Below are 25044 nucleotides of genomic sequence, written 5' to 3'. Positions count from 1 at the left end.
GAGAAGGGCATTTGTCCCAGTATCGATGGGTGAGGAAGTAAATACAATGGTTTTGTATCAAATCGTTAAGAATTAGGTTGATGGTTGGACTTTGATAATCTTGGAGGCCTTTTCCAACCTTGGTAATTCCATGGTTTTATGTGGAAAATAAGTTTGTTGACAGAATGTACAGGATGTAGAAGTTTACCCACAAAAAGCTTTGGCCAATCATTTTCTACTGTTTTGATGTTTCTCTTGTTAAGGAAGAAGAATGTTAGCATCTTTTACAAAGGCTATGGTTTGTTTGTTTTTTTCCCTAGCAAGGAATTTTAAGATGACCATGTATGTGAATCACACAGTTTGTATTTACCTCTGTCCAGCTTACACTGCACACTGATTTTGATGTTATGAAAGTAGCGTTTGTGACCAACTTGCTGCCAGCTGTAGCAAAGGCCAGCATCTAATAGAGGTGTGTTTGGCAGTAATGTGGATTAAATATGAGGAGGGAGTTCAGTTTGCCACCTAATAGCTCCCCCTGTAGTAGATAAAAGGAGTACTTCATTCTCTGGAGCTTTCAATCTGTCTCTCCATTCACTATACTTCCTTTTAAAATTGAGTCTATTTAGCTTCCCCTGCCAGACACTCTGGCACAGTTCCTCAGGCACTTAAATATCATTGCGGATTTGGGTTTCTGAGCATATATCGTATTTCCCTCTGAGGGGGAGGAAGCTTTGCAAGTAGAGTTAATTTTGCTATAAAGGAAATAAATGCCATGAAACCTTTCTATTAGATTAAAAAACTGATAATAATAATAAAAAAGAACCTCTGGCCCTTTACATGGTGTGTCTGTGAGCTGCAAAGTCCCAGTTGCTGGGAGGCTGTGAAAAGGCTGGTTTAGGTGGAGCTTCTTACAGAGCTGGCTTCCAGTGAAGCCCAGAGTAGTTCCTTCCTCTTGTACAATCTCTTGCTTTTTCTGTCCTCCAGAAACATGTATGGAGTGAATCCAACCTACAGAAAGCGCAGATGCAGCTGGTCCATAAAAGCTTCTGAAATATCCTGTGTCTGACATAAATAAAAGTGACCTTTAGTATCAATCTCCATCTCTGTCTGCCAATAACTGGCTAGCCATTTTCTAGAACAGCAAGCATGCACAGCATGCTTGGCACAAATTTCACCAGAAAATAAAGGGTTTTACAATTCTTTATGCCTTCTGAATATCTTTATGCGGTATATAGATGTTCATATACAAATCTCCACGTGGCTTTACATGTGTACACACACGTGTATTGTCTATAAAACTGTGCAGTAGTATTTTGTACACAGCAAAGCAATACTTGCATCGTTTTAGTGTACCAGCCTGATGCTATTTACATGCTGGCATAAATCAGGGCAGCTGCACCTAAATTTGCCAATATGTAAGTAGTGACAAACTACTTTCAGTGAAGAATTGGGTGTAGATTGCCTAGCTAATCCAGAAGATGGAAGAAAAAGCTTTAGACAGTTGAACATTGCCATCCATCTTGGAACAGAAGCCAGGAAATTGGTTAATTTTCATTTTAAACTCTATGTCTGAAAGGATAAGGCAGTCAAATTTTAGTGCTAGCATGCAGGTTTCTGCCTTGATTTGAAAATAAAGCTAATCTAATAGGTTGTGGACAAAAAAAATACATTAGAAATAAACTATTGTCACTGCAGTTTGTGATATTCATGAAAATCACTACAGGATTTACTGAGTGAATTCTAGTGGCTGAAAATATTATATGGATATTAAAAATATACTCTAGGAAGCTACACGTGTTGTCTGTGAAATGCTTTTGGCAATTTCATATCCTATGGTTCCACACTTATTAAATATCACTTTTTCTTCTTGAGGTATAGGGTCTCTGCTCTCTGAACTGAAAGCATGTCTGGAAGGGACTCGTACAGTATTCTTGCTTTGTCTTGTATCTTTATGTAAAATAGCTTTGATTTTATCACGTTTTCCACCATTCAGTGCTTTTGATTATCTGCACTTTCAAAGTGAGTTACTTTTACATCACACTGCAGGTTCATAATTGTTAGTCTTTTGGAGGTCTTTGATTAGCTTCTTGATTTTCTTCTGACTCCAGTTCCATGCTGTGGTTGAAGAGTCAGTGGTTCTGATAAGAAATCTTGGGAGTTCTGTGTGATATTCTGGTGTGTGTGCTTGTTCTGAATGCGTCTCTCATACATTCACAATCTCATACAAAAGCCAGATATTTTCAAGTTTTTTACGAGTTTCATTTGGTATTTACCACTCTTCTCATTAAGAGAATAGCAAGATACTATCTTATATGGGCATGTAATGTTTATTTTCTTTTGTCCAATAAAGCATACGGAGTTTGAACAGTAAGACTTGACAATAGCTTTGTAATGGTATGTGCTTTCTGTCGGTATTAGCTTTCGTTTTATGGAGTAACATTTTCTGTAACTATCAGGAGAGTAGGAATTATCCTTACTTACGTACTTACTCACTTACTTACTTATCCTTGCTTACTAGCAACACTGCATGCTCCTTTTATGTCTCAGTCTTTCTCACTTTAGGTAGTACAGAGCTTTAACAAGAAGGTGCAGAAATTCCCAAATAGTGTAGCTTATGGTGTGGATGTTCCTGCAGGACAATGAAGATGAGGGTTTGACTTCCCACTCCTGCACAGAGACTGAAACTGTCCATGCAGCTTCTTTTCCTGAGACTATTGGATAAAGTGAAGTGACAGATATCTGGCAGTTGTTTGCAAGAAGAGAACGAGCTTTGCTCAGTTCTTGGAATGAGTAGAAACTAAGCCCTCTCAGCTCTCTTCAGCGAAAGTGGCTCTCGGCAATGTTCAGATCTTCAAGCATGTGGTTCTGATGTAATTTAATCAGCTGGTCTGAATTACTTGGTCAAAGATCTTGGAGGTATATTTTACCTAAAGCAACAGCAGTTTGGAAATAATTGCCCCATAGGATTCACAGATTTGCTGAGAGGGAAACTGTCTGCAGAAGTGAATCTGATTTGCCCAATGACTTGGCCATTTCAGAGGTTGTTACTGCAAAGGTGCTGCATGGGAACTGTTAGATATTTATTGATTTGATATATATTTTCCCCCTAGCTTTCAAGCTTTGATCAAAATTTCAGTTATAATAAAAGGGAGAATGTTTTTGCACTTCCACAGTTTCTGCACAATCACTGATAACTGTCTGGAGTGAGTGCTAGCACTTGTAGGCTGAGGTATTTACTCTGATCTGCAGGGTAGATGTTAGCTGTGACTTCTTCATTATTACTTTAAAATTAACAGTTTTATTTTTGGATGCTGAACTGTTTATTTTCAGTCAGATGCAGACCAGGATATGATGACCTTCATCAGCCTGAAGTATTCATTGATGTTCACTCTGAATTAACTGAAGATAAAATAAATAGACAGAATCCCCAGCCTACTGAAAAGTCTGCATCACAAGCACAAGCTGTTTTTGTAGGAATTTGTTAAAAAGTTTAAGTATTTTTTCTTACTTATATGCAATGGTGGTGGGAGGGTTGCATTTTGCGCATCTGTTCTACAACATTAATATGTCTGGAGAGCTGATATTAAAGTACTATGAGTGCTTTTAATGCCAGAATGAAAGTATTAATGCAAAATCATAGGAGTGGTTTATAGATGTAAATTCTACATGGGCCTGAAGGAAGGGTTTACTAGAGCATACCTGATGAGTCATCTTGTCTTCTGTATCTAGTAGTTTGTATTTCAAAGGAGTAAGCAACATCTAAACGTAAAGCAAGAATGGAGGAAGAAGAGTTCCTCTCTTGTCTTTTGCAGGCTCTAAATTTATGCATTCTATTTAGCATTTGAAATGTAGCTAGCATTTGTCAGTTAACTTGCATTAATCATTCTCCTAATAAAAATAATTGTACAACCTTGAGCTCTGCAGCTAATCACTGCAATCCATTCATAGCATGCTCTGTGAGGGTCACTGTTTTCCTGTGTTTTGCTTGACGTCGCATTTCTTTTACTGGTGCTGATATGTAATGTGACAATTCTGTTGAACTTGTTTTGTTATTGTTCCATAGTTCAAAACTTACTCAGGAAGTATATAGTGAGCTTGGAAGAGACCTTTAAGATGATCTAATTTCAGCCCCATTGCTAAAGGCAGGGACATCTCCTTCTAGACCGGGTTACTCAAAGTCCCATCCAGCCTGGCTTTGAGTTTTGTTTCCTTTCTCTTTACAAAACTTATCCATTTTCTCACCAGGTTAAAGGCACTGAACCACCATGGTCTCTCTTGACACACCATCCATCAACAGGCAGGTCTGAGCTCTTTGCCTTCTCCCATTTGACATAATGAGGAAAGCTCCTGCTGACTTCCAGGTTAGCTGAAATACAGCCTTGGGTAATTCTATGGATGCTTGTAGGTAGATTGAAATTCCTTTGTATGTGCTTCTAAGCTTTCACATCAGCACCAGCCTGTGACTGTAGACAGTCCCGAGTGTGTAATAATTAATAAGAAGTAGTGCAGGTATGTGTTTTTTCTGGTCTGTGTGGGCTTTATTGTTTGAAACACTGTTTAGAATGCATATTTATATAGAGGCATTGCTTCTGAGTCTCAGAGAAATTGTGAGCAACAGATGGACTGTCTGTGTGTGAATGTATGTTCAGCTCAAGCCTGCCAAAATGCAGTAACAGAGGTAAGATCATTAAGTATGGGATGGCACAGTATATGTACAGTTCAGATTGAAAATGGGTACATAAATCAGGACACAAGTGAACTCTGGGGCCAGAGTACCTACTGAGCTGACCATACATACACGGTAACAATGCCTGACAGCTTAAGGGTCTCCGGGGATCATATTAGCATTTGCCCCCCCTACTGTCACGGATTGCCTAGATTTACCTGTATCCGTGACAGGGCAGCCGCCCCGTAGGGCCTCCCCTCCCTCCCCTCCCGGGGCCCCGGAAAGGAAGGGAAAATAAAACAGTGGCAGCAATCTAAGGAGGAAAACTTATTTTACTAAATATGATATTGGAATACAATGATTGAGGCTAATAAATCGAACAAAACAGAGAGAGAGAGAGAGTCCCCGAAAACCGAGAGGCCTACTGTGAAGTCTAGGCGACACGGCAGGAATGCTTCTCACTCCCTGAGAGTCCGAGAGAGAGAGAGAAAGTTCCAGCCTGAGAGTGAGATTATAGATGTCCTCCTCCCGTGACTTATCTCTGGCCGCGGCGTCCTCTGGGATATGTGGTTCTTCTCCGAGAGCTGAGCACCTGGGATGCTACTATTCTACGGAACTGGAGTATGGATGATCCATACTGCACATGATGTTATGATGTGGAATATTGACAGCAGCACTACAAAACTATGACACCTACTCATAGGTAGAGAAGCATGGGTAAATCTTTGGGGCAGGTTACAGTACATAGTGTTGTATACATGCATTCAGTAAGTATCAGGAGCCTTCTGGAACTATTCTGAATTCATAGAAAAAGAAGTTGCAGATTTCTAAATTGCTTTGAAAGGAGTAAATAATGAGAACATTGTTACATTCTCATCTATGCTTTGGATATCAAACAATTATTGAACTTCAGGAAATGACCCAAAACAAAAGAAATAAGTCTCAAAAGAGAAATCAGAAGGCAGAACTCTCCACTCCCAGATACTTAGTATTCAGGCCTTTTTAACAATCTTCTCATGCTGTTTAGATCCTGATTTTAGTTGCACTTGAGGACTGCACACTGCTTAAGTAACTGCATAGATAACAGCAGTTCCTGGAGGAAGTAAAATCCCAGCCCTGCTCAACCCTGGATTCTGAGCACAGGCAGTGGCAGAATTGCAGGTGATGGACCTGGCTTAAGGCTCTGGGTCTGGCTCTTACAATTGGCTTGGGTAGAATTCAGTATTTGAGCAGAAGTCATTCTAGAAGGACTTCTTCACAAATATAGTTTGATTGGAGCCTTGATTTTTAAACCCTGAAGTCTTTCAAGGGTGGTATTACTGATAATCTAGAGTTGCTTTAACTTGTACTCTGAAATTTCCACAACTCACAGTGCCTCTGAATGTATGAACAGCTGTTGATGATTGCTGCAGATGTTGCCCTGTGTGTTACAGAATTCCATCTACTTACCATTGTGTGAAATATAAATACTTGTGTGATATGAAGTAAAACCAGAATGAGCACTGCAGTGGTTACCTACAAACTGATATTATTACACTCTGACACCCTAAGCCTACATCCTTCAACCAGAGGTGCTCATTCAGGGAGCAGGCAGCCCTGCAGGCAGACTGGCATACCAATCCCAATGATAATTGGATAAATGGCTCCTTTGTTCAAGGGATACTTTTATGTGAGGGTAGCTGGCATCCATAACCACTCCAAGAACAGGATTCAGTTTCTTTAATCAGATCCCCTGTTATTAGGAGAATGTAGCAAAGTTCTTCTATATGCTTTACTAGGAAAGGCAGTGAACCTAAATACAAGTCATAGGTTGAAGCCAAGCTCTTTGAGTGTTTCTCTCGGAAGGTATGGACACTTGCATAAAACACATATGACACTAGTTCAATGAGCTTTGTAGGCAATAACTATGTGAGTTAAGTATTTTGAGCTTATACTAGAATTAAACAATAAAAATTAAAAAAAGACTTCATGCTTTTTCAAACATAATTGATAAAAATCAATGTTAAATAACCTGTTTTCTGATGCTAATAAGGTGAAAGGGAATATATTTAAAAACAAACAAACAACAACAACAACAAAAACAGGAAAAAAAAAGGAAACAAACAACAACAAAAAGCCAAACCAACAGAGTTCCTGGAATAAAAATAGAAGGGAATTCGACACTGATTTCCACAAGAAATGTCGTTATTCAAACAGAAGTGAGAACTTAGTAAAGAATAGTTACAACATTTTCTTTCTTCTTCCTTACCCCCAACACACTCCTTTGGTTATTTTGAACAGACATTTCTGCAGCTGAAAAACTGCCAAGATACTACAGTGATAGTGTAGTTCACAGACAGATCCATGTGGTATGTCTGGTGTGTTACCGATGGCTCTGACTGATTCTGCATTGCCAGATCTGGTAAATGCATAACAAATTACCTGAAGCAAGTACAGTGATGATCTGTGTAATGTTTGATGTCAATGGTACTGTTGCTTCCCTCTTTCATAACACCCCCTCCTATTTTTCCCAAGGTATTGAGATCCTCAAGCAGTGGAGCAGATAAAGTTTTGTTGTTGTTTTTTTTTAGAAAAGGTACTTTTATCCACAGCTCTCAGAAGATCTATAACTTATCACAAATAAAAGCTCTGTGCTCTGGGGGCTAACATACCCAGTTTAAAACAAATGGCAAAACCGAGGTAAGGAGATAAAAAGAGCGTTCAGTAAGCAGGCACAGTGAGGCTTGCACTTGAAAAACTTTTAATTTACTCTAGATAGTATCATTTATATATTACTGTATATCTAATAATGTTACTTGGATCTGTTTTCCTTTGATTTCACATAAGAGGTGCAGCTTTGTTTTTAACATAATTACTGGTTGAAGATTTTGCTGAATTTTTACCTACTTGGGGAAAAAGAAGTAATTATAAAGCACAGCACTTGATTACACTTAATTCCAATGTAACTGTTGTGTTAGATTGCTCATATTTCCAGGCATTCTGAGTAAAAGGTTATTAAGATGAGACAAGTTGGTTAAAACCTTTTTGTCATCAAAGTCAAGTGCTACAGAAACTAGTTATAAGGCTGCTTGCGTTTTGGATCCTGAGCAATGTAAAGAGCAACACAGTCCTCAGATCTCTTCCAGCAGTACCTGGGAAAACAGAGAAATAACCCAATGTGAATGGGGGAGTATGGGAGGACAAGCTATCCACACAAACAACTAATGTGCTGATGCTGCTGAGAAGCAGAGAAATTATAGACAGGTTCTCTTCTGCTTACACTTGTTCTATATTGATATGTCTTGTTATATTTTTAGGAACTACCCTACATCATCACCCATATAAACTGAACATCATGACACAGTGGGGAAGAATTTCTCTCCTTATGGATGAATGAAGGGGAAAGGCATATGTTCCGATCTCAGTGACACGAGGGTTGAAACAGAATCACAGCACAGATATTTTTTAACAAGATAAGTAACTAATAGTTCAAGAGTGTTTGTGTCTCATGGTAAGCGCTTCTGCGTTAGCTGTTTATGCTAGTTGCAGAGATGGTCAGAGATCAGTATCAGTGTACAGTAGTGATGCATACATACAATTACATATACTTGCTGTAGAAAACTGGTAAATGCCTTAATCCCATATGATCTGTGCTGGCAGATCTCTGCACATGCATCGTGCCAGGACTTTGGAAACAGCCTCATTCATTAGAATGCAGGACTGGGAATTAAATTAAGTGATTTCATAGAGATGGAGGAGGTGAGTACATACTGGAATCACAGGTGTAGAGTGGCTCTATGAAGTTGGACTGCTTCAGGTCTTCCAGCAACTGTTTCTGTTGTTGGTGATTAGCAAAAATAATTACTACTCAATAGCTGGGTTTTTTGTTTGTTTTTTGCTTTTTTTTTTCCTTGAAAAAACAAGACCACTTATAATCATATGCCTTTAATCTACTTCACTGCATTACCAGTGAGTGTACAACATCCTTCTCCTTCAGAGCAGGCATTTTATTGGTCTTTTCACAGGAGCTAGCAAATACTTTCCCTATCTGTTCTCTCTGGAAACTGTTTTCACCAGTTTTTCTTTCACTTATATTATGTGTGTCATTACCATGAAATAGCCCTATGAATCTTATTCCAGGAGGAGAACTGTGCTCTTGGCCTGGCACCAAAACATTGTTCTGTTTTTGTTGATCAAGGCTGGTCAGAAGCTTAGTATCTTCTGTGATTGCTTATGAGTTGTATTCTCACCATCTACTTTTCTTCACAATCTTTTAAATGTTGTTTTTTTCTTAACAATAATTATCTTGTATTTTCCCCAGCTTAATCATAAGGGGAGAGCTAGATGAATGCCTGGCTTTGTTTGCTCCAAAGTAGACTTCTGCCCTAAGGAGTAATGCAGGCTATTGCAAATCATGCAATCTCAGAGGCTGCATTTCTGCAGCAGATGATGCACAGCTTGGTATGGACTAAATACACAGAATTTATATTGTTGGAAGCTGGGAAATCTTTCATTTCTACTCACAAACACTGGGCATGGACAAGTAGACTATCACCAGCAGCTAGAGTCAGGGTTTTTCCATCCATGGCAACAGTAGATGCACCCTCCTGAAGGGAAGGAACAGATAGTCAGCTTTTATTTATGTGTACTGTCATGAGACAGTAGAAAATTCTGCAGGTAAGTATGGAAATCTTTTCCACTGAAAGAGCACTAATAACTTGCTTGGCTTTATGAAGCCTAGCTAAATATTCAGCTGATGTTCCCTGTCTGACACTATTAGCATCAATAAAAACATGCTTCATGGTTCATTGCTCCCCATCACAAAGCAGCAACTTATTGTTTGATATCTTGGGGATATGCTGCAACCAATCCAACCCAGCACCTTGTAAGTTTGTGCAACTCTCTGGAAATTTACAGAGAGAACCTCCAGGAGTACTTCAAACTCCTTTTCTACTTTTCTGATTCCTAATACCTTTTTACATCTTGAAAAGTAGTCCACAAGCCAGCAGGGAGCTGACAGAAATCACTAAAGGGAGTCCATCTACACAGGAACACGCTTGTCATTATCTTGTCAAGCGGAGGAACGAGATTCCTGCCAGCAACACGGACTTGATTGCATGGTCTGCTGCAAGCTGCAGTGTAAACAAGTGTCTTTCAAGATTGTTTTGTCTTTAATTAGTAGTTGATGGTCCCTGTGAATTTCAGCAGAACAAGAACTGATGGAAACATCTGCTTCACAAGCTACTCTGACTTGCTTTTCTCTGCAGTGTTTCCCTTGAGCTGCATTTCCTAGAAGCCAGTAGAAAGAACGGTATGTGGATTACGTACTGCTGTGCTTTATTATAAACAAGTTCTCAGATTGTAATTAACTTTGTCTACCTGAATCCAGTTGTCCTACAATATGAGGACAAATGGTTCAAGGCAGAAGTAACAGGTAATGGTTCTTATTACGCAGAGGCATTCTGATATATTTACAAGATATTTCCTAGCAGAAGCAAGAATCCTCACTAAGACCTGGTGAAGGATGGCAGCAGTTCCATGGTCAGCATACAAGGTGAGGGAAAAGAGACCATTTTTCATGACAGTTTAAAGCCAAAGTTTCCTGTTGATGTCAGTTTCCATTTGGAAGAAGGTAATAATTTCTGTTGCTGTTTCCAGGAGGCTGTACTACTGTTCGGTTTACCCTGACCTGAAATATGAACTCTAGGGTTAACAGGTGTAAACTGATTTGTTACATACCAGCTGCCATATCCAGATATCTGAACTCTTTTTGCTTTTTTCAGTTGTTCCTGGTCCATAAGCTATAACCTAAAAAAAAAAAAAAAAAAAGTCAAGGAAGAAAAGTAATAGATTCATCCCCATGAGTGAAGTGTACATATTCATCTTCCTACAGCACTTAAATATTCTATTTTTAAAGAAAAATGTTCATAGAATATGACATTATTTTTACAGACATTAAAATTCACATTACGTTTGGTATTCTCATATTGATTCCTCCTGATAAGATAAAAAGGGAACCGATCACACCTGCCACTCCTTATGCTCCTCTGTATCTTCACTTATCTATTCCTACTGCCTCCTCCCACTCTCAGCTTGGCATCTATATCCTTCCTGCTTCTGTTCTGGGAACAGGCACTTCCTCCTCGTGAACTCTGGGCCCTGTCAAGAGCCTGCTGAAGTAAAAAAGAATTTCCAAATAACATTAAAAAGGCTGTAGATCAGACCTTACTTTTCTTCACTGTCTACCTACTCTGTGTTCTTCTTGAAGTCCCATGCTCTCTGTCACTCTGCTGTCAGATAGATTGGATTCTTCAGAGTGTGATTTCAAGTAACCCGGGGAGAGAATGTTCGTAAACTGTTGTGCACAGCTATCAAATGGTGACAGCTTCATCTGCACTCAAACTGGACTGTGTTTGACTGGCCAAGAATTGCAGTGGTCTAGTATAACTAGCTCTTGGGTGCTGTACAGTTCGTTTCCATTTTATGTAGGTTAAGAAGGGGGGGGGGAAACACTGTGTATTTACACATTCAAATTAGACTTGGCAACAAGAATGCTGTAGAAACATATAGGGAAGTTGAGCACACTTGTGAGTAGTATTTGCATCATGCTGGTATTTTTGATTTGAGAAATATGGGAGTGAGGGATGGAGAGAACTGTTTTAGTCCCAAAGGAAGTGAATGGAAATAAGACTGAGGCTGACTGTGCACACAGCAGTGGCTGAGATAGCAGGCCCCTGCCCTAGATTCATCAGGGCAATGGACAACAGTGGGCTTGTACAGGGACCAGGCTTGCTAAGGGGAAATTGCTCTCTAAGGGTATGTAGTTTTCTCTGTTGTGAGACCTGGATTCATTCAGTCTGAATACAAAGCACCTATTATCTGTACCTTTAAAAATATCCCACTCCTTCATAGCAATTTTAACTCCTACCTCTGTCTCAAAGGCATCTCCAAACACACTCAAGGATTGCTTCTGATTTATTTCTCCCCGATGATCATTCAACCAGCCTTGGAAGGAGAATGGCTCCTTTACAGAAGTGCAATTTAGGGGGAAGGGCGTTTCTTTCAGGAGCTCTTCTGTAAAAATGGCAGAGGGCTGTCAGTGACATTTCCCTGGATCTTTGCAAACTTTTGCTGTTGCTTAGAGCTTGAAGGGTTCAATGTACAGACACTGTCTAGTTAAAAGGCAATGACCATAGCACTGTTTGTTGCTACAGTTATCATGACAGTACTTGAGGTTGACTGACAGTACTTGAGGTTGACGTGTGTGTCTTATTTGAAGACAGGATGTGGTTGCTTCTCTGCAGCTGTTATCAGAATTGTTGTGTGTCCAGGCTTAAAGATACATTTGAACAGTATATGTATAGTTCTTGTTAATGTGTTCTTTGTTTCTTTCAGACAAGCTTGTGTCTTGGTAAAAAAAAAGATATGTCATTTCTGACCTTTGCTGAGTCACTCCTTGCACATCCCCATGTGAGTGGAATGAGACCACACAACCACCTGACTCTCAAGAGTCAATACTTGCTTTTGTGCTTCTTCTCCCCTGAGTGTTATTAAATACACTGTCCACAGTGAAACCAACTGGCAATCACTTTAAGTTTAATAAAAGTCTTTTCTTGTGGTGTTCCTGGATTTGTAGGTGGATTTAATTTCTAGTAATTTTCCTTCAGAACTGATTTAGTTTAAAATAGCTGGAAGACTGAATGCAATTTGACTGTAGCTAGTAAAATTCAAGATTTGTGCTGTGAGTTACTGCTATATGAAATTAACCTTAGTCATTTTCCAGCTCACGGTGAAATGCAGAGACAGTGCAGTCACCTTGGGGATCCCAGGTGGTTTGTCCTGAGAAGCCAGTGTGGAAGGCCTCTAGAACAATTTCAAGTAAGTATGTCATCCTAGATGCAGGAAAAACTCACTAGATGGCTGTCTCCCAAAGGCACTGAGCTCATGAACTCGCAGTCAGATTTTAGCTTTGATCATAGGAAGAGCAGGTTTTATTAAGTATCGGTATATTCCTTATTCGGAGTTCCAATTCTTTCTAAAGCCATCTTTCACTGCTCTGCAGTGTTCTGAACGCATCCCTGCAGGCTTTCAGTAAAAGCTATTCCAGATGCAGCCTTAGAAAGATGTATGAAAATGTGGTCAGCGCATCCAAGGCTCAGCAGTTTGCTGCATAAGCTACTCTCATGTAATGGATCATAGTAAACACCAAGTGTCTGTATTAATCTTATTAATGTCTAGAAGATCCGGATGGGAGTGCCCTTTTTTTATTTTTTTTTCCTTTGGAAACAGATTTCACCATTATAATTTATTTTTATTTCATTATATTAAGCTAAATGGAATAAGCCAATAAGTTTCCACAAAGCAATACCTCTTCATCAGTATCAGTAATCTGCAGTTAAAAAAAACCAACAACCTTCTAGGTCTAAAATACATAAATCTACTTTTACATCACTTAACTCATATTTAGCAGTGGAATAGCAAACTCCACCAGAGAAAGTAAGAAAGGGAGAAAAATCTTTAGAATAGATTTATTCTAGTTTGGGCCTGGAAGCACTAAGAAGCCATAGTCTAAATACTGTATATTTTCTTGCTTCGTAAGATTACAAAGTAGTGCTAGGGTCATTGTTTGGAGATTTATTTTCACACTGCAGTATGCCTGTTGTTGTTTTCTCACTTTTCACAGGCTCATCAAATTTCCTTTGGAGGTGATTAGAAACACTGAACTTTGTCCTTAAATTATGGATACGCTCAAGTGCAGCTGTATTGCAAAGTAGTTTTCTGGTTAGAGACAGATATAATATAAATGTCTGAAATACCTTTATGATTCAGATTCACACACAGATGAAAATAAAAGAAAATAAGAATGTCTAAATCATCATCAGAAAGTATATTCACACACAAGAAGACAAAAATAAAGGAGTTTAATCAAAAGGTATTCAGAGCAATGAGTTTTCAAATCAATTTTAGAATATTTTGTTTCGCTAAGAACAGTTTTAATTTTCTGAATCAATATGAAGACAGCAGAGACTTTTCTGTAATTAGAATAAAACAAACCCTATGAGTATAGAAAAGCCTTTTTCGATACATGAAAGTTAGCCACTGGCAGGGTTTTAGTAAAGTATATGCACATACAGTATTTAGTAATATATGTATATATACACAAACATGTATATATTCTTTTCTTATACATTTATACAGATAGGTAGATATAGATATGTATATATAAACACATTTGTTCATCTCTTACACTACAGAGTGCTGTATATGTGCATGTATATGTTTACATATCTATATAAATACCAACATGTCATAAGAATCGTGCTCAGCATCATGGAATGCATCTTCTTCACAGATCAAGAATTCCCTCATCAAGCAAATAACTCAGTCTGAGTCTGAATGAAGTGAATGTTTAACATGACCATTATGGTTCTGCTACTGATTATTGCAGGACAAATAGGGGAGTTCTCTGATGATGAAGAACAGGACATGGTACATCTGACGCTGCTAATGGTCTGCTTGACTAGGTCCTCAACCAACACTGACACACATCCCTTGCATGAAGTGGAAAGTTGCAGCTGTCCTAATGCTTGTGAACTTGAGCTAAAGAGCTACAATGAGGAGTACACAATATTTTGCAGTCTTGCATATACCAGAGTTGAAGTCTGGTGCTTTCAAAGGAACTGAATGTTTCTTTTCAGCTTAATGCCCTATAGTTCGATTTTTTTTTTTTTTTTTTTTTTTTTTTTTTTGCATATATAGAGCTTTGCTTGTACCTTAGTTTTCAGTAACAATAAATGTGAGTTGGCTTGTTTCCAGAGTTCTTCTGCTCCATTTGTACTGTGAGACAAAGAGACCTCACTGATGGTAAAGGTCAAAGTTATGCTAACAAAATGTAGGAAGATGGTAATTTTAAGCCAGTTATCTGAAAGCTCTTCTTCATATGTATCTCAAAACAATGAATCACTAAGTGGAAAACCAAATCTAATGTGTTTCAAATGGACTGTTCAGGAGATCCATTTAAATAATTCCATAGGTAAGCCCAGTTTTGTACCTCATTATTATCAAATACAAATCCACAGTAATGTTCTCTACAGTGGTTACTATTCTTTACAGCTTTAAACTACAATGTGGTGATATTATGTGTATGGGAACTGTTAGGTCATGGCCTGAATCAGTGATTGAGCACCTGATGGTCCACCCTAGGAGCACAGGTGGAAGCAATTCACCAGTGTGACCAGAAGGTCTGGAGCCAGGTTTCACCCCCACCCCCCACCCCCCCCCTCATACCTCATTTAAGGGCTGGCTGCCACAAGGAAAGACACTCTATTTGGAGATTGTTTGTCTATTTGGATTGTTTAGTAAGCCCTGATCATTGGAAAGTGAATAAGTGGTTCCTTATATATTAAGATTATGGCTTCTATTTTTCTTAGGTAATAGAAACTGGTTTAAAGCAGCTATATTTGCTATTGCATACATTTGGGTTAAGCTAAAAAATGCATCATGTTTGCTGAAAGGATTGTTCTTGCTAATTCTTGCTCCTCCATCTTGAGTATCCATGGTGCCCATCTCTGTGGGCTATGGTCTTATCTCTATGCAAAGGCTTGAGGAAAGCCCCTTTGCAATGGTGTCACCTTCTGTAGAAGCAATAAACTTCCTTATCCAAAGGGGAATGTTTAGATACTCCTATCCCATAACTGAGCATAAAATGGTCTGGGTAAGGAGTTATCTTAGAATTCCGTATTCATTTATTTCTATCCACTTTATTATTATCCCTTCCATTTCTCATGTGACTTTTCTTGCAGTTTCATGTTAAATTGCCAATACTGGCAATAATATATCCCCTGGGATGTGGGGAAAAACATGTTCCTACCTAATTCGTGGAATAGCCATTCTCAATGTTAATGGAAATGTCAATGAGACTAGTAGGAGTTTAATACCTCTGCAAATCAAATTATCTAAAACTTGTGGACTGAAAGATGTAAATTTAGGCATCTGGATTTAGAAAAAAGAAGAAGAAAAAAGGAAGTAGTTAACTAAATTCCATATAAAAATCCAGAGCACCAACAATGACTGATTATTTTGGAGTTAGTTGGTTCGTTTCACTGTTGCTGAGTATAAATGTAGAAACATTAAGCTGAAAATGCAGCATTCATTGGGTGTAATCATTCCTTTCCCTGTGTAACTGCATTTATTTTTGTAGCATGCCCTGAGAACTGGTGTGACTGCAAATTTATGATTCATCCATGTAATTATTTCTAGGCACATTTTTCTTTGTGTCATTAAATTTGGGCTAGAAAATAAACAACACCTTTTTTTTTTTTTCCTAATTGAAACAGAAGTTTGATGTGGAAAACTTTGAACAATATTATTGTAATAAAGAAATATTGCCTCTCCAAAAGGAGACATCAACATCAGCAGCAGCCAGAAGGAAGAGGGTAAATTAAAACAACAAAATTGCAACACTTATTTTATCTTTCTGTTTAAAGGCTTGTTACGATATCACTAGGTCATTGTAATTAAGAATGCCAGGCTTTAGCCTTTGACCAGGGTTTGGAATACAATCCTAAAATAGGGAAACTTACCTACTGTTTCTGAATCTGAATCTGCTTTTATGTGGCTGTGGGCATCATTAATTGTCTCCTTCTATGGAAGAGGAAGTACCATAAGTCCTCTCTACATTTGTGGGGTGAGACTTCGTACAATATGAGTGAGCTATTATTACTAAATAGCCTTAGAAACTGATGAAAATGTCAGACTGACACTGTGAGTTGTCTGTTTCGGATGTTGCTGTCTGGGGAACGTTTAACAGCATGAGGGAAAAGGCATCTACCTTATTAGAGAAGATGTACCTGCTGTGAGACTGCTCTGATCTTTAGAGCTTTTTAAAATACTAGATTTATTTATTTATTATTTTCCTGAAGCCTGAACAGAAAGGAAACAATTTTATATGGCATTTCTTCCTATTTTCATGGCAGGTTTATTGTATACATTATACTCTTAAAGGTCAGCAGTGTCTTGCTTCCTATAATGAAGCATAAGGAGAGCTCTCAGAGACTGCAGTTCATGTTCTGCTTCCCCTGAAAGAGGCTCAGCTGAGGATATTGCAGGAGAATCACTCTTCTTCCTGGAGACCTTGGGTTTTCCTTTGGTGCTGTCATTAGTAGCTCTGGGTCCTAAATCAACTCCTGGCACCAAGGAACTTGCAGCACTCCTTGCTTTCGGATGATGCATTTGGGTTTGGGATTGAAGAGTTTAGTAGAAGCTTTTCATATGGCAGCCAGTGTACTCTGGATGCTGTAATCCTACTTTATTGGTCTACTAAATGTTGCTAACTTAGGTTAGTTGTGGCTTGTCTGAACTCTTCATCTCTAGCATTGGCTGTATATTCCTTGTGGAGATAGATATCTGTATGGAGAGTTGTTAAATATAAAGGAAGGGGAATGGAGGAAGCAAACAAGAGGCTGCATAGTTATGTGGATTGTAGGTATATATTAGATGATTTTAGCCTCTTCTCTCTCCTTTGGGAGGGAGATGAATGTGAGATGAATGTGACCTGGAAGATTCTTACAGCTTCCTGTGCAGTTATGGTTGGTCCAGGCAATTCAAAATGCTTGACTATTTTTAGTCAGCTTGAATACTGTTCTGTCCTGTAGACTTGCTGCTGGCTGTTCACAAAGTACACTGCCAAGGGGAGTATACCATCTAAATGCTCACATGCTGCCTCTCCTTTTAATGCATATATTTGAAGCAGAAAGAAGACAAGTAGCGCTACACATATGTGGAAGTACTTAAAAGATGAGAGAAGAGAATAAAAAATCCCCTGTTATGATCCAAGTTTAGCCTAGGTAATAACTGTATTCATCCTCCTTGAAAAAGGAAGTTTTCTCAAGCCCTATTACAAATGGTTAACAGAAGAGGCTAATAATTCAGTACACAATTTTTCCAGGAAAGGTGCCTGAAATAAGGATTGCATGTAAAGTATGTTTCTGACTGATTATATTTCACCTTAATGTGCTCATCTAAAAACAGGTCTTTTTAATGGCTATTTGTGCCTCTTTATGTATTCTGAGTACCCTGCTCCCTACTTGGAAGGGGGCTTTCCCTAGCAATCACTAAGTCAGAAAGCATAAATAAAAAGTCTGGACTTAGGTGTGGTGGCTCTTATGTTGGTTTTACATTAAAAAAAGAAAAAAAAAAAAAAAAAGAAAAAGAAAAAAAAAAAGAAAAAAAGAGAAAGAAAAAAGAAAAAAAAAAGAAAATAAGAAAAAAAAGGGCAATTGGGCCTCGATTGATTCCATTTATAGCTTTCCTGTATGAGTGAACTGCAATCAAGGTTTTCTTTGAAGATGTTTTTCTGCCATTTCTCCCTGAACAGAGGAGGCAATATTTCTGACTTACGTATAAATTAACTTAAGAGTACCTCAGATGGCACTTTAAAACTGAAGGGATTCTGGATTTCTGAAGATAAACTGAAAGAAGAGGCTGAAATCCAGCCCTTTGCATAGACCAATTTTAATCTTACAAGTGTTATGCTGGTTGTTGCATTCTGCTTCTTAAGAAGGAAAAAGAAGGCAAAAATATATCTGCTGAGGGAATAGATCCAAAGCATTATTTCTCTGTTACTGCTGTATAACTAAAAAATTTGTCTTTTTTTTTTCTTTCTCTGCACAAAGCACCACTAAGACTTTCAGCTTCTCACTGTCCATGAAAACTAAACACTGAAAAAACCAAGAAGCTAAATCCAGCCATATAAGTTTGTTGCCTTTTGTTTGTAGGAAGAGTTAAGATAAGAACATTTCAAATATTTGTTGTCTTGACTTAAAAGTTAATGTAAGAATTACAGAATCACAGAATGGCTCAGGTTGGAAAGGACCTCAAGGATCGTGAATCTTCAACCCTGCCTGCCACAGGTAGGTCCACCAACCCCCACATTTAATACTAGACCAGGCTGCCCAGGGCACCATCCAACTTGGCCTTGAACACCTCCAGGGATGGGGCAGAATCTATTCAGGGGAAATAAGGTGTGCTGAGTTCTGAGCAAAATAGGAACATTTATTTGCTTGCTTTGTTTATTTACTGAGTCTCAAAAAGGCTTTTTTCAGCTTTAATTGAAGTTTCTCATGCCTTCTGGACTTTATAAAGCTGTTTGAACAGCTTACAAGGAAAAAGCTCTTTTACTGGATTTATTAATAACTTTTCAATATATTTTTTTTAAGGTATTGAAGATATAACTTCTGATTGTCAGGTCTATTTCATTCTCGTTCTCTCCAAAAGTATTGACAAAGTAAATATCTGATGTTCTTTTTCTCTGCTTTGATATAATTCATTTGATTCTGATATGGTGTTATGATTATTATCACCAGATGATCATTATGGTTCTTTTCAACCCAGGCCATTCTATGATTCTATAGTATGATTCTGTGATATAAGTACTTAGTTCACACTAATGAGGGACACTTAGTGCAAAATCTATGTACTGAACATGGAAAGTATGCATGAGAAGATATTCTTTTTATTACAGCAGCATCTAGAGGTTTCATCTGAAATTATACTTCCTATGCCAGTCATTGTGAAAGCACAGTGAGAGGCAGTAGCTGTCCTAATATCTGCTCATTGGAAAACAAAAAACAAACAAACAATACCCCCCAAAAAAAACCACCCACCACCCTAAAAGCAACTAGGCAAAAGATAAATATAAGGGTACTACTCTTTTGCATGTTGGGATAGCAAAGCACGTCATACATTTCATCCAGATCTGTGAGTGCTAATATAGTGCTTTACCTATAATCAGGACTATCTCAGGCAGCTCTGATGCTGACCTTCTGGGAGAGCCCAAATTAAACTAAATACATTTTGATGTTGCATATAAAGAGAAGCAAGGTCTAGGAGACAAGAAGATCTTGTTTCTTAAGAAGCACAGTGTTTTCTGAGAAGCACAATTCATAGTCATTCGGAGACACAGTGTTAAAGGTACAGGTGCAGTCTTTCAGGCAGTTTTTGTCTGGCTTAATGTTTGCTAAATACAGGGGGCTTGTAAGGTTGCTGTCCCATACAGGACTCTTCTGTGAACCTCTCATTTGAGGGGGAGCAACAAAAGCAACCATGTTTAAGGAATGTGCTGTCACAGAAAAAATCGAACCCCATTTTAGTATTTGAGTAAAAACTTTGTTACAACACCAGTTGAGACTGGATATCTATACAGCCACTGACATTTTATGGTGATTATTGATCTGAGAAATGTGAAAATATGGAAATAAGTCTTTTGTCTCTAATCTCTATCAGAGTAACTCATATAAATCATTGCGTTCAAGGCATTTGAAAATGGATATGGAGGTTACGGACAAATGAATTTAAAAATTTTTTAGAGAAGGAAACTAAAATATACCTTTAACTTGTGATGTGATGTGTAATTTAAGTTAGCTGTCCTGTAGCTGTAAGAGTAGTGTAATTGAGTATCATAGCAGTGCATGTGTGCACATCCACAAATTTCCTTGTTGGACTGTCTACAAACAGAGGCAAAATAAAAATAGGTCAAGATAGCATAGGAATAAAATGCTAAATAGATCATGCCCTACATGAACTAAGAGCATGTGCCTTCGCCTAGGTGTCATTACTCCTCAAGTTTATAAGTGAAGGAGTACAAATATGCAGTGTGGACGTTCAGCTCACTAAGACCTTATTTTCTACAGTTGGGAAAAAAATTTTCTTGCCATGAAAGAAAGTAATAGACAATGAGATTTTGCACTGTACAGTTACCTGATGTCTTCACATGAACAGACAAGATATTTTTGGCAATCACATATAAAGGTTTTATTTATGATTAATGAAAGAAATTACTTATCAAAATAATTTTCATTTACAGATCTCACAGAAAAACACAAACTTGGTAATCTGTCATATGGTCACAGCCATATGTAGACCGAATCACTGTTCAATCAGATGCAAATTAATTTCAGAAGACATATTACCTGGATTTGGTTTTCCGGTCTTATATTGCTTGGAACTGAAAAACCTAAAATAATACACATTATACATCAGTAAGAAGTTATGCTCATGTCTATACATTAATAGAGATTAAGCAGTAATAGTGAAAACGGCTATGCCAAGTCCTTGTCTACTATCACCTGTATTCAGCAGTGCTATGCCAATTTTACTGTTTGGTTAAAAGTTCTCAAAAATTCATGTCACTAAAAAAGCCCTACTATGGTGCTGTACTAATTTTATTTATATATGTATTTATTGCTTGCTCCTTGTCCAATATTACTCGGATAGTTCATCATTAGTGAACATTCAGCAAATTAGTAAGTTAATTGGTAACTTCTGCATATTTCCTGGGAGGCAGCTGCTTTTTACATTACTTAATAAATTTGCCACAGTCTCGATTATTCATGTACAATATGGATTGACTGAAAATACTCAAACCAAGGCAAGCAATGAGTGAAAGAAGCTCAAAAACAGTTTATAGTTTTACCTAGTTAAACAAGAACCAAATTTTCATTCAGTTCCTCTCATATTTAGCAGAATTGTACTCTTATTCATTCACAATATATATTACAGGTAGAGGTGGGGAGTTGTTATACAATCTGATTTAATGAGTTTGAAATATACAAGGTATGATTTAAAATTTGTGGAGCAATGATTTACTTTTAACAAGTCAATGTAAAATGCAGTGTAAGTAAAAAGTGAAGTGTATAGATCATAAACCAATAAAGGTCTATTAGATAATTTCAAATGTTCTTCTGAAATTCATAATTTAGAAAAGAAATTAGCAAGCTTACTCTTGAATTATTGGTGCAAGTTGAGTGCCAAGATCTTCACAGTGAAACCATTTTTCAAAGAGGACGTTAGTTGATGTTCCCACATAGTACCTGACAAAGTGAAAACATTAGTCAGTCTTTTATTAACTAGCAGATCAGGTAGTTTCAGTCTTTTCAGGCAAACAGCTATTTAGTGTACACTATTCTCAAGCTTGGTGCACTTTGTTTTGACTCAGGGTTATTTAGGGAAGCTTTACACTTCCCTGATTAGCTGACTGGTTGGGGTACTTAAACTTGTGTTGAGGGCCTAGGAGTTCCACTGATCAACCATTGATAATTCACCAAATTCTCTTCACAAAACTTTCCAGATTTAATCCTAGGAACTTAATTGGTCCATAATACTTTAGAATCAATAGCTCTTGCTTTGGGTAAAGTTACTACAAAAACAACTCTTATCAAATACAGTCCCCAGTAAATTCTTCCATTAAGATATTAGATAAATATTCCTTCTAAAAGTCAGCTTGCTTTTTGTCTGTGCACAGGCTGATAAGAATACAACATTGTTTGCAGACTTGTTTGCCAAAACGTATATGGCTTCCAATTGTGTAAATTTGGGAGATATTTAGTTCACCCTCCTGAAAAGGATCTTAGTGTTTTACTTGCATTATTTTGTCTTAACAGTTTAATTGTGCTAAGATCAATTGGTTGTAGTCTATGGAATGGCACATATAGAATTTACCTACAAATTTAAAAATATATGTCTATAAGGCAGGGATGCTTCAGTACAGTCACATATTACAAGTGATTGTAAGTAGATCCTATGTGTCCTTTGGGTTAGTGACTAGAATTGATGTTTAAAGAGGTAAATGAGGCTTATGGGATTCTACTGTGGTGTATTTGTGTTAATCACATCTGTCATATGTTTATAGCAGTTTATGGGAGACTGTTGATCACAGCCTGAACTTTTGATTAACCACCTGAGGCAAGCAATGAGTCAGCTGCGGGAGCACAGGTGAAGGTAATTCAGCTGTGCTACCAGAACGGGTGGAGCTTGGCTCCACCTCTCCTAGATCTCATTTAGGGGCTGACTAACACTAAGGCAGGATTTCTTTCTCTGGAGATTGCTCCTTTGCAGAGTTTATCGTGAACCTTCAGCATTAGTGAGTATTTTCCCTTTATCTTTCTCTCATGATAATGATAATCTTTTGTATGAAATACCTGGTTTAACTTCTGCTTACCTGTCAACTGTACATAGAAGTGTTGCCCAGGAATTTTCTACAAGCTCCCTAGTTTCTCAAGATATGCAAGAAGGAAGTATTTGGAAAGTAAGGATCATTAATGCCTCCAATGTGAAAAAAGCTGTGCTATAAGCACAAATTTTGGACACTTGAGAATCTTTGAGATAAATGTTACAAATATCTTAGTCAAAGAAAGCCTATGAAGTACTAAAGAATCCAATCTAACATCTGAAACTGAACTTTAACTTCTTTACCATAGGATTAAGTTTTGCTAGTGCATTTTTTATTATAAAACAGAATGTAAACATCAGTGAGGCTGAAACAGTGGGGCAGGCTCTTTCACTTGCATAATAATCAGCATGCTGGGGGCTCTGGTTTATGACTGAAGCTTGTAGGCATAGTAAATAATGTAATGGCAGCATTGCATTAGTCCTAAAGTCAGCATGCTTCAAAGCAATCCTTGCTGTTGATGGGTGGAAGTGAGAAGTTTGACAAGAATGGAAACTCTGGTTATAAATTCCATTTCCTAGTAGCACACACAAAGCAAATGTCACTTCAAAAATAAACATGACTTTATCTTCCCAAGCTTCAGGCATCTTTGTTCGTAATTTCAGTGTTAAAACACTTCATTGATTTATTTTCAGATGCCTGATTAGATAGTTTCAATTAAGAGCATGTTTTGTTAATTTTTTTTCCACCTGCTAACCATATGCTAGCTTTTAATTATTTTAAGTTTTCCCCAAGAACATGACTGTGTCACAGTGTGGATCCCTACTTTTATCTCTCTTGGAAAGCTATTGAACATCTCTTCAACTTATGCAATCCCCAAACTATCTGTACAAGGCATGTTATTTTATTTGGAGTTACATAAGCTATCTATGTCTTCTATTTCAAGTAAACATTGTTTTCCAGTTCACTAGCTAGTTGTTTTTATCTCACAGTATCTCTTTTAATAATGCCAATATTCAGAATTCATAGACCCGCTATGAAAATAAAAACAAAACAACAAAAATACATCAATGTATGCTATTTTAAGTTAGCTGTATTTGTTTACAGCTCGGAATCTATTCCAGCGACTTTTTGAACGGTCCCTTTCTTAGTTTCCTATTCCTTTATATTTCTTCGTTTGAATAAACAGTATTTCTAGCTTGCATATTCACAGTTGGCCTGCTATGGTACAGCTCACACAACTGTCAAAACTGTAGGTAAAAGGACAGAAACAGACAATGCTGAGATTTTACATCTTTTTAAAGTACATGAGTAACTATAATCTCGCTTTGGTCAGTATCTATTTAATATCAAACTGAACTTTCTATCTGCCATGACTTGCCCACCTAGCCTTATGAAGGCTTTAAGATAGCAGAACAAGGCTCAGTCCTGCTCCCACTAGAATACAAAATAAAACTCTCATTTACTTGAAGACATTGTTCTCATTAAGCAATAGAAATCTAGGCAGATGTGTTTATTATGCAGAGGTATAAATGTTAAGAAAACTGACTTTTGTTTCCAGCTACCCACACGCTTGCCAGAAAAGCTCTTCTTTTTGCTTTCAGTGCTTAAGAAGGAATTAATGTTCAACTTGCCGGAACTGGTAGAAAAATATTTTCTGATCTGTACTGCTACAAAACTGTTAGAACTTCAGATGATAGTAGTAAGCAACACATATTTTGATAGCTATAATTATAGCACATATCATAAGCACATCTCAACCTATTCTTTGCTTGACTAAGCCAAACACTGCGTGGTATCTCTGTATATGTGTGTACGGATAAATGAACTTCTGGACAAAAGTAGTACAAAACTGCCAGGATAAATGTTTTAATATCAAGTAACTAAAACACAATATTATATTGACATGATAAGTTGCATATTATGAATCCTAATAGATTTGCCAATAATTATACTTCACCTGAGCCCATCCATTTCTGTCTTTTGTCTTTGCCTCTCAATTACGAGACCTATAGTGTCTGCATATCTTTGAGGAGAATGAGGTATCCTGGCAGGTAGGAGAAACATCTGTTCAGACAGAAGAAATAGGAAAGCACCAATGTTAGTAGGTCTTTGTTTCATCTGTAGTCCTTCAGCTGCAACCAACCTGCAAAGTCCTTTGCTCACCGCCCTACTTTCCTGCTACTCTGTGTTGATCTATGCTGTTCCTTGCAGATGTATTTATTTCAGTAGCCAAGGAGATGCTGCTTCTTGCTTTCTCAGTGAATGATGACCATTGATTCAACAACCACCACTGCCTTTACTGCAGTGTGGTGCTGTCCTTCCCAGTTTGATCCTCTTTGCTAGGTGCAAAACAAAAATCCAACCAGTTACGCTATCTGAAATCTATAAATTTACTTCAATTTCTCATTAGTATGGATAGAAATAAAAAGCAAATTGTTAGACTGCTCAAGATTTCTAAACTAATCATCCACAG

General features: G+C 37.7%; 1 protein-coding gene across 1 annotated transcript in view; it reads right to left on the bottom strand.

Annotated features, from left to right (window-relative positions):
- Positions 1–7697: 7697 nt before the first annotated feature.
- Positions 7698–25044, bottom strand: part of HAAO (3-hydroxyanthranilate 3,4-dioxygenase) — a 31922-nt gene continuing 14575 nt past the window's right edge. Inside the window, exons 4-10 of the mRNA XM_072332828.1 lie at positions 24529–24635; positions 21403–21492; positions 20593–20636; positions 11553–11698; positions 10364–10432; positions 9149–9231; positions 7698–7776 (exon numbers count right to left, since the gene is read on the bottom strand). Of these exons, the coding sequence (XP_072188929.1) occupies positions 7698–7776; positions 9149–9231; positions 10364–10432; positions 11553–11698; positions 20593–20636; positions 21403–21492; positions 24529–24635 (618 nt within the window). The remainder of the gene's footprint in view (positions 7777–9148; positions 9232–10363; positions 10433–11552; positions 11699–20592; positions 20637–21402; positions 21493–24528; positions 24636–25044) is intronic.

Source organism: Excalfactoria chinensis, chromosome 3 (genome assembly GCF_039878825.1).
Source record: "Excalfactoria chinensis isolate bCotChi1 chromosome 3, bCotChi1.hap2, whole genome shotgun sequence".
Classification (NCBI taxonomy): Eukaryota; Metazoa; Chordata; class Aves; order Galliformes; family Phasianidae; genus Excalfactoria; species Excalfactoria chinensis.
The sequence above is the reverse complement of the archived record's forward strand: the minus strand, read 5'-3'. Positions and strand labels throughout refer to the sequence as shown.